We start from the raw sequence: 13903 nt of genomic DNA on the forward strand, positions 1-13903 counted from the left end.
ATCTTCCCGTGTCGCTTGTAAACCGTAAATGAGTTCCAACCAGGACTGCTGATCTGTCGGTATTGCGTCGGCTCGCCTAGCAATAGCGAAACAGTTCGCTTTTAGCGCTGAAAGAGAATTTTTTGTGCTTTCAGTTTGCTCGTGCAGGTCAGCTTTAATCGCCATGATCAAAGCGAGCGTGATTAATAGTTCTGCCGCTGGCTGCTGACCGCTGTTTTCCCGGGTACATCGCGCATCAACAGGTTGTGGCAGGTTAGGAAACAATTGTATGTTCAGGGCTACAGAACGTCTCGCGCAGGTCAGTCATTGGTCATTTGAAATCAGCTGTGAACAGAGCATTTGCCGGCCGCTGTGAACGAGCGGTTCTAGGCGCTTCAGTCTGGAACCGCGCGATCGCTACGGTCGCAGGTTCGAATCCTGCCTCGGACATGGATGTGTGTGATGTCCTTCGGTTAGTTAGGTTCAAGTAGTTCTAAGTTCTAGGAGACTAATGACCTCAGATGCTAAGTCCCATAGTGCTCAGAGCCATTTGAACAGAGCATTACGCGTTCCCTCCGTACCTGACGGCAGCAACTTCCTATCGCTCCGCATTACATGAAAAGCTTTTTCAGCTCTTGTGAAGTGAGCGGCCGTGTCTTCCTGTCACCTTTAACCGAGGGGTAGCCGATGTGGCAACACTGCAGCACCAAATGACAGACGGTAGCTATCAATTAACTTGAAACGGACTTCAGTGTGCTGCGTCCAGTAGACTCTGTTCTGGAGGTGATGAAATTTTGTAAATATACTGTGAAATAGTGATTGTGTAACTGAAAAATTGAAGCAACGTTTCTGCCTTACTTCCATATGCTTAAATTCTGAGGGCGTTGCTCTTATTATTTCAGCATAACAATCTCCGATGTAATAAACACTGATCAACGGTTCTGCAGAGAATTATTAAGGAAATTGGAAAACAAAATGGGTTGGTTCAAATGGCTCTGAGCACTATGGGACTTAACATCTGAGGTCATCAGTCCCCTAGAACTAGAACTAACTAAACCATGCCCGAGGCAGGATTCGAACCTTCGCCCGTAGCAGTCGCGCGGTTCCGGACTGAAGCGCCTAGAACCGCTTGGCCACAACGGCCGATAACAAAGTGGGCAAATAAAATCATGTCGATCGGAGCTCACGGCCCCCTATTTCTTCTAAAGATCTCACCTACAATTTTGTGCTAGTGTAAATTATTTACCGTATTATATGCGTTTGTTTTTCTCGATAACCACCGTGCAACTGGCTCACTGATTAAGTTTATAACTGTCGCAAACAGCCCAGCAGCAAAAGAAACGTAGCGTTATACGTCAAACAGTTTGCTACCATTAAAAAACAGTTAATTACGGGTTTTTTTGGTAAGTCAGCCAACAAAAAGTTGGAAATTTCATGTGGTACCTCTGGAACGCTGCCGAGAAGCCCGAGTACGAAGAAACTCCTCACAGCTGACGCACACGCAACAAAGCAAACAACGTGAATCACCGTGCAACACTGCTGATTCACCTAGTGGCAGGCTAACTGTGAATTAGCCAACTTGCTATTTACGCGGAACGCATTATCTATCTGCACTGCAATTCACTCGGGAAGCTGTACGTATGTCAGATCTGTTGCGTGAGGTGACGGGCCCACGCGCGCAAGCATGCTCGCGCGTTTGTGTGTGTGTGTGTGTGTGTGTGTGTGTGTGTGTGTGTGTTGTTGTGTCGAACTGCACTAGGAAAGGATCAGGCTTCGGTTTCAAAAAGGTCTGAGGTTAAGGGGAGATTGTTAACGATGTACGTCTCGAATCTAGCCAGTCCCTGTCTCTGAATGCGAAAGTCTTTATTCGCAACCGCAGATATTAAAATTTTGTAAACCACCTTAACCCATTCGATACGACATGGCTCTAAATGGAACTTGCGCCTTGCCTGGGTTATTTTCATAGGCTGTACTCCTTACTCTCGACACTGACGATTATATAATAATAATAAACTTATTTTACTCTTTTCTCCATCCTCAGTGTCACACTTTAAAAAAATGAAATTCCAGTTCTGAAGTGACTTACCTAGCCTGTTATACAGTGGTGGGCTGAGAACCATTGTGCAATTAGGCATTCTTCAAGCTTCAGAACTGATTGAGAATCAAACCCCGATCTTTGTATTTGTAGTCTGGCACTTACGCAGTAAGCCAGAACTGCATGTGGAAGGAGCCTCTGTATCCATTTCTTCGCAGCCATAAATAACTGTCCCACAATTCAACCAAATCGCCAATCTAAGGTCTGGTTTCTAAAATTAGAGTATAGTTACCTTCCTTGTGCTGATACAAATCTTTTCACGGTAACCCTTGACGCGCGTTACAAAGCATTAACTGAGGTTAGCAGAAAGCTTACAACTCGTACACTGACGTGGAAAACTTAAGGACGAAATTAATTTCGTGCGATGTGTCACTACCAAGTCAAAAAAATCGATGAAACTTGGACCATACATAGAAAGGACTGCTACCGCTTAGTATAGAGGGTAACTGAAAGAAATATTTAACAAGGAGAACAGGAATGACATTTTTATTCAAAGAAAATAATTAAACTGAAGTCATCGCTATTCATGAGGACATATAAAAATAGGACATGATCTTTAGAAGGGTGTGCCGGCCGGGATGGCCGAGCGGTTCTAGGCGCTACAGTCTGCACCCCGCACGACCGCTACGGTCGCAGGTTCGAATCCTGCCTCGGGCATGGATATGTATGATGTCCTTAGGTTAGTTAGGTTTAAGTAGTTCTCTGTTCTAGGGGACTGATGACCTCAGAAGTGAAGTCCCATAGTGCTCAGAGCCATTTGAACCATTTTTTTTAAAAGGGTGTGAGTTCACCATCACCACAGACGGCAGTGCTCTGCAACGTGCTCCCATGCTTAGCACAAGGTTAGTTGGAGTTCTTGTGGTAGGGCGTTCCATATCTACACCAACGCGGTTGACAGCCGCTGGATGGTGCATTGAGTATTGCTGCAGTACACCTTCCCAACGCATTCCACGCGTCTTGATAGCATTTACATAGCGTGTTTACATCTCTCGCATTTTAAGACATGTCCAGCACCATCGAACATGTTTGTTTTGGTGGTGCAGGTGTTACGGTACGTGGAGGCATAAAGCTGCGTGGGCGTACTTATATCCAAATGTTAGAACAGCATACTCATCGGTCAACGTTATTGCGACATTCCACTCCTTCCCCATGTAAGCCGTTTCAGGGGCGCATTCGGAGGAGAGTTGATTTTAATGGATGATAGTTCGTGACCGCATTGAACAGAGCAGTTGGAGGAGATCTTGAAACGAGAGGATATTCAACGAATAGACTGGCTTGCAAGTTCCTCCGATATAAATCCCGTTGATGACGTGTGGGATGTGGTGGGGAGATGTATTGCAGGATAACCACATGCAGTAATAACCATCCAGCAGATGTCAAAGGTGCTGGTAGAGGAATGGAGCGCCCTACCATAACTCCTTCAACTCTGTGGTTAGCATGGGAGCACGTAGTAGAGCACACACTGCCGTCTGTGCCGCTTACACTTCCTCTTAAAAACCATTTCCAGCCTTTTGTGTATTTCCACAAAAAAAAGGCTCTGAGCACTATGAGACTTAACTTCTAAGGTCATCAGTCTCCTAGAACTTAGCCGGCCGGTGTGGCCGAGCGGTTCTAGGCGCTTCAGTCTGGAACCGCGCTACCGCTACGGTCGGAGGTTCGAATCCTGCCTCGGGCATGGATGTGTGTGATGTTCTTAGGTTAGTTAGCTTTAATTAGTTCTAAGTTCTAGGGGACTGATGACCACAGATGTTAAGTCCCATAGTGCTCAGAGCTAGCCCTAGAACTTAGAACTATTTAAACCTAAATAACCTAAGGACATCACACACATCCATGCCCGAGGCACGATTCGGACCTGTGTATCTCCACCAGGTTCTCATTGGGAATGCACCCTACCTTGGGGTGCAGCAGATGGGACGTGGTGAAAGGCAGTTTTCTGGGGCTCTGAAACTGGGACATTTTGGCCAAGGGGGACAACACTGACAGAACATCAGGCAAGATGACCTCAGCCCCATCACCAGGCTAACCCTGCACAGCGCTCTTAAAGTCAAGGGACAGGTCTCAATCTGCGAGTGCTTCACAAAGGACTGCTCACTGTTTGAGTATTGCTTCATAAATGCACATTTGTACTGGCTGTGGCCCCTCGTCCAATAGATACACACTCATGCGCCAAAGAAAGCGCGTATAGGCATGCGTACTCAAATACAGAGATATGTAAACAGGCAGAATACTGCGCTGCGGTCGGCAACACCTACATAAGACAACAAGTATCTGGTGCAGTTGTTAGATCGGTAACTGCTGCTACAATGGTAGGTTACCAAGATTTAACTGTACGACCATTTCACGAGTGTACCGTGATCGTCAGGAAACCGATAAAATAACAAGTAGTTGCGGCCGAAAAATATTCCGCAAGAACGGGATCAACAACGACTGAACAGAATCATTCAAGGTGACAGAAGTGCAACCCTTCCGCAAATTTCTCCAGATTTCAATGCTGAGCTACCAGCAAGTGTCAGCGTGCGAACCCTTCAACGGAACATCGTCGATATGGGCTGTCGGAGGCGAAGGCCCACTCGTGTATACTTGATGACTGCACGACACAGAGCTTTACGCCTCGCCTGGGCTCATCAACACCGACAATGGACTGTTGAAACATGTTTCCTGCTCGGATGAGTCTCGTTTCAAATTGTATCGACAGGATGGACGTGTACGGATATAAAGACCACCTCATGAATCCATAGACCCTGAACGTCAGCAGGGGATCGTTAAAGCTGGTGGAGGCTCTGTAATGGTGCGGTGCGTGTGCAGTTAGAGTGACATGGGACTCTAGATACGACTCTGGCAGGTAACACGTACGTAAGCATGCTGTGCGATCACCTGCATCCATTCATGTCCATTGTGCATTACGACAGACGTGGGCAATTCGAGCAGGACACGTGTAGAATTGCCACAGTGTGGCTGCACGAAAACTCTTCTGAGTTTAAACACTTCCGCGCTGGCCACCAAACTCCCAGACATGAACTTTATTGAGCATACCTGGGATGCCTTGGAACGTGCTGTTCGTTATGTCCTGCAGGATTTACAGTGTCAGTTCCCCCCCCCCCCCCCCCCTCCCGCCCAGCACTTCTGCTCGCAGAGATTCTACACGATATTAGGCAGGTGTACCAGTTTCTTTGGTTCTAGAGTGTATATTAATTTTTTCTGTTGCCTGGACGAACCTACAGTTACCTGTAGTAACAGCGATAGATGGTCTGACGGGTTGGGAAATGAGGAAAATATATTAAAAAGACTAAAAACCCGCCTCGATTGCGAAAAAAGCACCTAGTGTTAAGTGTTAACCCAGGTTTCGGCGTATATAACTACACCTTCTTCAGAACAACAATAAAATCCACAAGTGCCTCAGAAGACCTTTGTCAATGATTAAAAGAACATCATAGCTATACATTTATAAACGTAAAAGAAAAGGAAAATACAAACAGTACATATGTACAAAGTCAACCGTTTGTAGCTGCAGTTTATGGCGGATCATGGCGCATCGGAAATAGACCGGTGTGAGGTGGAGCGTAAACAATTAAGTTAAGTAGTGGTTTTGACTTTGCACTGTTTGTGTTTTCCTTTTCTTTTTCGTTTATAAATGTATAGCTATGGTGTTCTTTTAATAATTGACAATGGTCTTCTTAGGCAATTGTGGGTTTATTTGTTGTTCTGAAGAAGGTGTAGTTATCTTCGCCGAAAGCTAGGTTAACACTTAACACTAGGTGCTTTTTTTCGCAATCGTGGCAGTTTTTAGCCTTTTTAATATATTAACCAACGATTGCTGACGCGCTGCGATGTTGAAGGTTCTTAAATGAGGAAAATGGCTGTCACAGGAAAAGGACTCGTTCTTGAAATCAGCCTAGACGACTTAGAGGAAAACTCATTTTGGAGGGTTAAGAAAAAACCGGCTTATCATCTCTATGCCAGACAGAAAAATCATCTTCCCCTGATACCGGACACCACAATAGCGCAAACGTCGCGCTGGTGAAGTTGTCAGGAAGTGAAATGTCACAGGTGAACGCTGCGTCGTTATCTGCTGAAAAGGAAAGAGTGTGAGGGTGAGATACATACTTTTGTAGGAATGTCTGTTGCATCCGTTGATGGGGCACATGCTGTGCTTCTGCCCCATGTGCCTGGTGGAGAGCGAGGCGGCCGCCGCTGCCGCCGCGGCCACTACGCTGACCAGCCCCGTGCGGCGAGTGCGCATGCGCGACGAGCGGGCAGCCGCATGTTGGTGCTGGTGCTGGTGGCGACGCTGCTGCAACGTTGGGGACGCCGCCACCCGCGCCCCGTCGCCCGCCACCGTGCCGCCCGGGAGCGCACCGCCGCCGCCGCCGCCGCCGCCGCCCCCGCCGCCGCCCCCGCGCTCAGCGCCCCTGCGGCAGCCCGCGAGGCACTCGACCAGCGCCGTGACCACCGCGCTCAGTCGCTGACCCTCCCACTCCACCGCAGCCCAGCCACTGCACTCCGCCCCGCAGCGGGACCGTCCCCTCACACAGGACTGGTACCGGAAGCACAGAGGTCGGACGAGTGTCCAGCGGAGGACGAACACAGTGAACCGATGACCGTCGGTGGCTTCGGTAGTGACTAGTGAAGCGTGCAGAATCCAGTAACGTCGATGCTGGTGAGCTCTTTCACACTCCACGTTGCGACGATCACTGTCTCGAAAGTAGGCTTCACCCGTTACAGGTATTGTCACCGACGCTGTGGAAAAGATCAGACTGTCACTTATTTGTCGAGTGTCAGACGTTTTTTATAAGAAGAACGGAGTCTGGAAGCGCCGATGGCAGAAAACGCATTCGAGGCACAGTAACGCAGCCATACTTTGGACGGCTCCACGAAATGTGAATTGTTTGTACGACGAAACAGTATGAGTTGTAGGGCAGGGTCGGCTGCGAGCCCTCGAATACTATTTAACACTTTTGAGTGCCAGTGGTTTCTGCTTCGGATCACTATTTCTTTTAAGTGCTAATGCCTTTGTCACGAAACCAGCGATCTGTTGCAACATGAAGACATCTAGTGCTACACTGAGACACTTCCACGAATTAAAAGGAAGGTCAGCGTTGGCCGTAATATTGATGTTTTATTGATGGCTGAATCGATTTTCGATCACATAGTGATCATCTTCAGTGCTGATATGTACAAATTAAACTCAGACACTGGTAACAAGTTATCAATAACCAAATCTCAGAAGCGATCACCTTTCATATGGGTGGAGACAAGAGTCACTTTTCGTCAATGATAATCTCAAACCCGATAAAAACTGCTCCTATCAGCATTTTCGATCGGAAGTGTTTCAAAAATGGTTCAGATGGCTCTGAGCACTATTGGACTTAACTTGTGAGTTCTTCAGTCCCCTAGAACTTAGAACTACTTAAACCGAACTAACCTAAGGACATCACACACATCCATGCCCGAGGCAGTATTCGAACCTGCGACCGTAGCCGTCGCGCGGTTCCAGACTATAGCGCCGAGAACCGCTCGGCCACCCCGGCCGGCCGGGAAGTGTTTGATCACCCACAATGCAGCCCGGTCTTGGCGCCCTCTGATGTTCTGATTGTGATCGTTTCTCAGTTTTGGTTATTGATCAACTTGATACCAGTGTCTGAGTTTTTAATTTGTACATATCAGCACTGAAGATGATCACTATGTGATCGAAAATCGATTCTGCCATCAATAAAACATCAATATTACGGCCAACGCTGACCTTCCTTTTAATTTAACATATATGGTCGTTGTGCACACAGCACTCCATGGAGTCGCCCATCAACTTCCACGAATGTTGTGCACTATATCAGTCATTTATATTACTGCTTTCATAAGTGGTTTCGAAATCACATGGGTAGTTTGTAGTTTTGATACAAAATTTATTAAATGTTAAGCCTATTTTGCTTGTTATTTAGGAACATAATTTGTTTTAGGCGTTATTAGTTCACGGACATTTCAAGATGTCGGACTGTGTCCATGAAAAAATGCGAATTTGCTTTCTAATATATCACATGGTATGATGTGCATGGCCTAGTTGCTCCAATGTGAAACCGCCTCCGTAAAACAATTCAGGGTTTACTTTATTGCAATGTCTTCTTCTATCCGTTGCTTCAAAATGGTTCAAATCTGAGCACTATGGGACTTAACAGCTATGGCCATCAGTCCCCTAGAACTTAGAACTACTTAAACCTAACTAACCTAAGGACATCACACACATCCATGCCCAGTCATCACGACGCAGAGAAAATCCCTGACTCCGCCGGGAATCGAACCCGGGAACCCGGGCGCGGGGAGCGAGAACGCTACCGTACGACCACGAGCTGCGGAATATCCGTTGCTTAACATGAGGATAAAGATTATTTTTGTGAAAATTTTTAAAATTATAGAACCGCGGGACTGCTACGGTCGCAGGTTCGAATCCTGCCTGGGGGATGGATGTGTGTGATGTCCTTAGGTTAGTTAGGTTTAAGTAGTTCTAAGTCTAGGGGACTGATGACCACAGCAGTTAAGTCCCATAGTGCTCAGAGCCATTTGAACCATTTAAAATTATGTTTGTTTTCATGTCGTCGGTACTTACAGGATCAAATTGGCTAATCGAACAGACTTTTTTCGTCTCACACATTGGCTCTATTACCTCACGAGGGTTGCTCCCTCTGAGCGTCGACTTTGCAGCGAGACTCATGAATAGATGCCCTCATTGCAGTGTTCTATAAAGAATGGATGACCATTTCCGTTAGATCCTCCCCAAAATGATGGGATTCGTTTCTATCAGAGTGAAGGCGGTCATATGTGCAGTGAACCCGCCAACGGCAGCGTAAACACCACTGCCGAAAACGGAACGAGAGGGCTACGTTTATGCTTGTCAGGTGGGTGATTACATGCTTCCTGTCACACGCAGTGTCTGTACCCGAGAACCAGTTCACGAACACAAATTAAGTACCGGGTGATCAAAAAGTCAGTATAAATTTGAAAACTGAATAAACCACGGAATAATGTAGATAGAGAGGTAAAAACTGACACACATGCATCGAATGACATGGGATTTTATTAGAACAAAAAAAACTTCAAAAAATGTCCGACAGATGGCGCTGGACAGCAAAACGTCAGCGACTGCGCACGATAATCGTGTATGAAAGGAGCTTTAATGAGAGAGAGAATCAGATGCGCCAGCAGTCGCAGCATGTTGACGTTACCTGAAAAGGCGTTCTTCGTGAAGCTGTATTATCAGAATGGGGAAAGTGCTAGTTCAACGTTACGACCCTATCGCCATAGGATTCGCACGCGTAAAGGTCCGTTGACAAATGCAGATGTGGCGAGAATGATTTCGAAGTTCGAAGCCACGGTTGTTTACACGCTAGACCCCGCAGTGGCCAACCGAGTACAAGACGTAATGCTGCTGAGACAGTTCAGGAAGAAACGGAGACTGTAGCGGATTCGTCTATGCACGGGGAAGTCAGCGCTTGTGCAGTCGCACGTTGCACCGGCATTCCGTACACTACTGTTGGGTTGGCACTTAGGCGTACCCTCCGATGCTATCCCCACAAAATCTATCGGCATCCTGAACTGTTGCCTGGCATGTAGGGCATTTGCGGTGTGGGCGTTTCAAAAGATGGCGGAAGATGACGATTGGTTGAGTAACGTGTTGTGGACCGACGAAGCTCATTTCACGTTCCGAGGGTCTGTCGACGCCCACAACTGCAGAATTTGGGCTACGGAAAATCCTAGAACTGTCGCGGAAACGCCATTGAACGAAGAGAAAGTCACGGTATGGGTTGGATTTACCACATCTACCATTATCAGGCCTTTTTTCTTTGAGGAAATGCGTAACTGCTACCGTGACAGGTACGTACGATTTTTATGCAGGATGGCGCTCCACCCCATATTGCTAGACGCGTGAAAGATCTCTTGCGCGCTTCGTTTGGTGATGATCGTGTGCTCAGCCGCCACTGTCGTCATGCTTGGCTTCCCAGGTCCCCAGACCTCAGTCCGTGCGATTATTGGCTTTGGGGTTAGCTGAAGTCGCACGGGTATCGTGATCGACCAACATCTCTAGGGATGCTGAAATACAACATCCGACGCCAATGCCTCACCATAACTCCGGACATGCTTTACAGTGCTGTTCACAACATTATTTATCGACTACAGCTATTGTTGAGGAATGATGGTGGACATATTGAGCAATTCCTGTAAAGAACATCATCTTTGTTTTGTCTTACTTTGCTATGCTAATTATTGCTATTCTGATCAGATGAAGCGCCACCTGTCGGACATTTTTTGAACTTTTGTATTTTTTCGGTTCTAATAAAACCCCATGTCATTCCAAGCATGTGTGTCAGTTTGTACCTCTCTATCTACATTATTCCGTGATTTATTCAGTTTTCAAATGTATACTGACTTTTTGATCACCCGGTGTTTCACGCGAGAAAGGCGGCGTTGTGAACATGGGGACAAACCGTGGACTCTATACTGGCGCCCGCATTCTGCCAGGCACCGCCCTCTCGCGCAACGTTAATAAGTCGACGCGGCGGCAACACCCACACCCCATAAATCGGTCGCACGTTGCGCGCGCACAAACACTCGGTGCGCAGGTGACACACCTCTATCTCGCGTGACGTCAGTACCGGCCTCGCGCAGATAAGCCCTGTGGGACGGCCCTGTAGGGCGGCCAATTTGCTTGAGATGTTTATCGGCCGGAGGGCCGGATAGCTCTACACGAATCCGAACCGAACCGCTTCTACCGATGGCGCCAGTATCGATGACGCTGGTTCTAAAGGTCTCGTGGGTTGGCCCAGCACACCCACCAACCGCATCACTTCTCACCCTGTTACCAGCGCTCTGAAAGTATAAGGAAATAGTGTTGTCTTCTGATAAACTGCATAGAGCATCTGTCAACGACATTAAAAAAGTACGTCGCTTTATTTTCATTTTGTCTGTTGTGAAAACACGCTGTATGGCTCACAAGTCCGATTGAAATAGTCGCTGTTAGCCATATCGTCCACACTTTCGAAAGACGTTTCTGTGCCTAGACGTATCCCGTATCACCTCTCATTTTTTTCTTTCGTAAATAAAAAAGTAGTGTGCACTTTGAAATGTTCAACCATACTACAGTAACTTTCCAGTTCTCGTTTCATTTGTTACAAAGAGTGTCGAAGGCCTCAAACTGACAGCAAAGAAAAAGTTTGCTGGCCTTTTCAACACGGAAAATTAAATGAACGTCTTTGAAATAGCTTTTTTGCTAACCAGTATACATTTCGATATACAACTTCATCTTCAGGGCTTCTGGTGACAGTAAATTATTGTTTGATACTTGAGGATATCAATATGTCCCTTCTTTTTGGTCAAGTTCTGCGAATTATTTTAATACTGGCATACTGTAATTAGCCCCCCCCCCCCTATATATTTCCTACAATTTAAAACCAATGAAAACGACAGTGCAATTTTTACTTAAAATAAATTAATTTTTTCACAGTATTTGATTGTAAATCAATTACGACACCGACCTCTCATCCAACAATCTTAAATGAGCGTAATTTTCTGTTCAAAACCTAAAAACATTTTTTTCAGATAAGAGTCACTGTTTTTGATATAGCGAAAATTCGATATAACGATAGTAGCAGTATTTTACATCCGATATGTCTATATTGTCAACATCGATATCACTCACGCGATTTATTAAAATTTAACCGCCTCTACGTCTACTTGACATCATTTCTCAGGAATTTCTGGTTGCCATAAATGGTTCAAATGGCTCTGAGCACTAAGAGACTTCATCTGAGGTCATCAGTCCCCTAGAATTAGAACTACTTAAACCTAACTAACCTAAAGACATAACACCAATCCATGCCCGAGGCAGGATTCGAACCTGTGACCGTAGCAACAGCGCGGTTCCGGACTGAAGCGCCTACAACTGCTCGGCCACATCGGCCGGCGGTTGGCAACAGGTTATCGCGATTGTCTTTTAACAAAGTATGGCCTTTTACCAAAGTATTACACCACAGGCACTGCAACATGGCCATTAGCCGCGAGCGTAAACGGACGAAAACGTAGGCTGCTTGGGGGAGAGTATTGGTGCGGGATAAAACGCCGCCTATTTTTCGCGGTGTTGGCAGTCTATATCCGCAATGTGTGCTGCTGCTAAAGCCCTAAATGATGCACAGTCATTAGGATCGCCGACCTTCTAGTGTCAGAGCCGTAGTCCGATTCCCTGACGGACGAGGATTCCCTCACTTTTAAATAAGATAAGGAAACAACGAGCAACGGACAACACAATGCAAAGCCGTCAATTGTGCAACTGCCTGATGAGACTGGGGCAGTGTCGCAAACGAGATAGTTCACGCCCGACCTCCGCAGACATCTTCTGAAATCATAGTCCAAAACTCACACACTCAAAATTAGCACGTTGAAGTGTCCGCACTGTATATATTTGTCTACAAAAAAACAGGTAATAGTTTAACAGCCGGTATTTAAATTAATGAGTACTTTTCGAATACTGTACCTCTGAACTTAGAAGCCTGCACTCTACGACCGAACACAAAGACAAATATTTTTAACTATTGTGAAGATGGACATTCCTTCAACAGTAGCATTTACCAGCTCTATTGGTCACGAGCGTTCACAGGTTGAAACTACTCGTCGCACTTCAAGATACAGAGCTAAAAAAAGGTGTCAGTTCATTCATGTAACAGCCTCTTCCAAGCTGTATTTCATACATATCTGACCGAGGGCGTAATAATTCAGCAGCCAAATTTTCTGCATTGACGAAACGCCCGTGCAGACAGCAAGGACAAAATAAGCGATTGTCGGCTGTCGTGTCGACGTTCCGCATATGCGATAGAAATTTCCTTTTTATGGAAAGCTATAAGCCAAAACTTTCGCGACGACACATGTTTTGACGAAGTTAATGTTGTTGATAGCCGCAGCATTCATTTCCGGGAGCCCAGATTTCAGCTACGTGACGACACCACCGCTAGCACTGGTTTATATGTAGGTCAAATATAGCGCCACATTCAAGTATGTGTTCAATACCACGCTGGCATAGGTCTATATTTACGGCCAAAATGCATCCTATACGCAGAAAACGTAAAAATTAACAAAATTATTGTGAGGACATGGTTAAAGTGTGTGTGGATGTTGCCAGTCGATGCGGAACTCAGAACTCTTGCAGCCAGAAATTGCAGTTGGCGGTACACGGCGATGTGGCCTTGGTGGAAAGTGGCGAGATCTGTTCTGATACGAGCATAACGAGAAGAGTAATCTTATGACGCCGCTTCAAAACATGAACGTGTGGCCGGCAGCACGCAAATAACTTTCTTACGCCGGGAAATGTTGGCAACCCAATACACTACTCTGTTACGCGGGCTGCATACACGCAATGATAACCGTGTACCGCTCCACAGCAGGTCGGCCTGTACAGTGTTTGCGGTGCCTCCTGTGGAGTTTCCGCTTCGGCGCTGCATAGTGCTGGGGTTCCCCACTACTGTACTACTAGCCAGCCGCTGTCAAACAGGACACGCAATACAGCTGAGCAGTCCCTGCACGGTTCACACGTACTCCGCAACGCCCCCGCTCTGCAGCTAGCAGCAGACTTTCTCTTGATCACTTTCCATAACACAACAGTAAGCTGTATTGTAGGAGTTTAGCAATCAGTGGTATTACAGCTTCACCACAAAATTTACAGCGATGCAAACTGTGATCTTCAGTCCGAAGATCAGTTTGAGCCAGCTCTCCTTGCTAGTCTGTCCTATGCAAGCCTTTCATTTCCGAATAACTACTGCAAACTGCATCCATTGAACCTCTTTACTGTATTCA

At 46.4% G+C, this 13903-nt stretch overlaps 1 protein-coding gene across 7 annotated transcripts in view; it reads right to left on the reverse strand.

Moving 5' to 3' along the window:
• The window catches only part of LOC126336656 (dual 3',5'-cyclic-AMP and -GMP phosphodiesterase 11-like), a 2376149-nt gene that overhangs the window by 328155 nt on the left and 2034091 nt on the right, over positions 1 to 13903 (reverse strand). For 4 of the 7 annotated variants that reach the window (XM_050000584.1, XM_050000581.1, XM_050000580.1 and 1 more), the window contains exon 1: positions 6179 to 6422. The exons of 1 other annotated variant lie outside the window; for it this stretch is intronic. In XM_050000584.1, coding sequence (XP_049856541.1) covers positions 6179 to 6314 — 136 coding nt within the window. In that variant the 5' untranslated portion in view covers positions 6315 to 6422. Of the gene's footprint in view, positions 1 to 6178; positions 6423 to 13903 lie in introns of those variants that run through there. 2 more of the 7 variants (XM_050000590.1, XM_050000588.1) reach the window with 1 other exon arrangement.

The sequence above is a fragment of the Schistocerca gregaria genome, chromosome 2, assembly GCF_023897955.1.
Source record: "Schistocerca gregaria isolate iqSchGreg1 chromosome 2, iqSchGreg1.2, whole genome shotgun sequence".
Taxonomy (NCBI): Eukaryota; Metazoa; Arthropoda; class Insecta; order Orthoptera; family Acrididae; genus Schistocerca; species Schistocerca gregaria.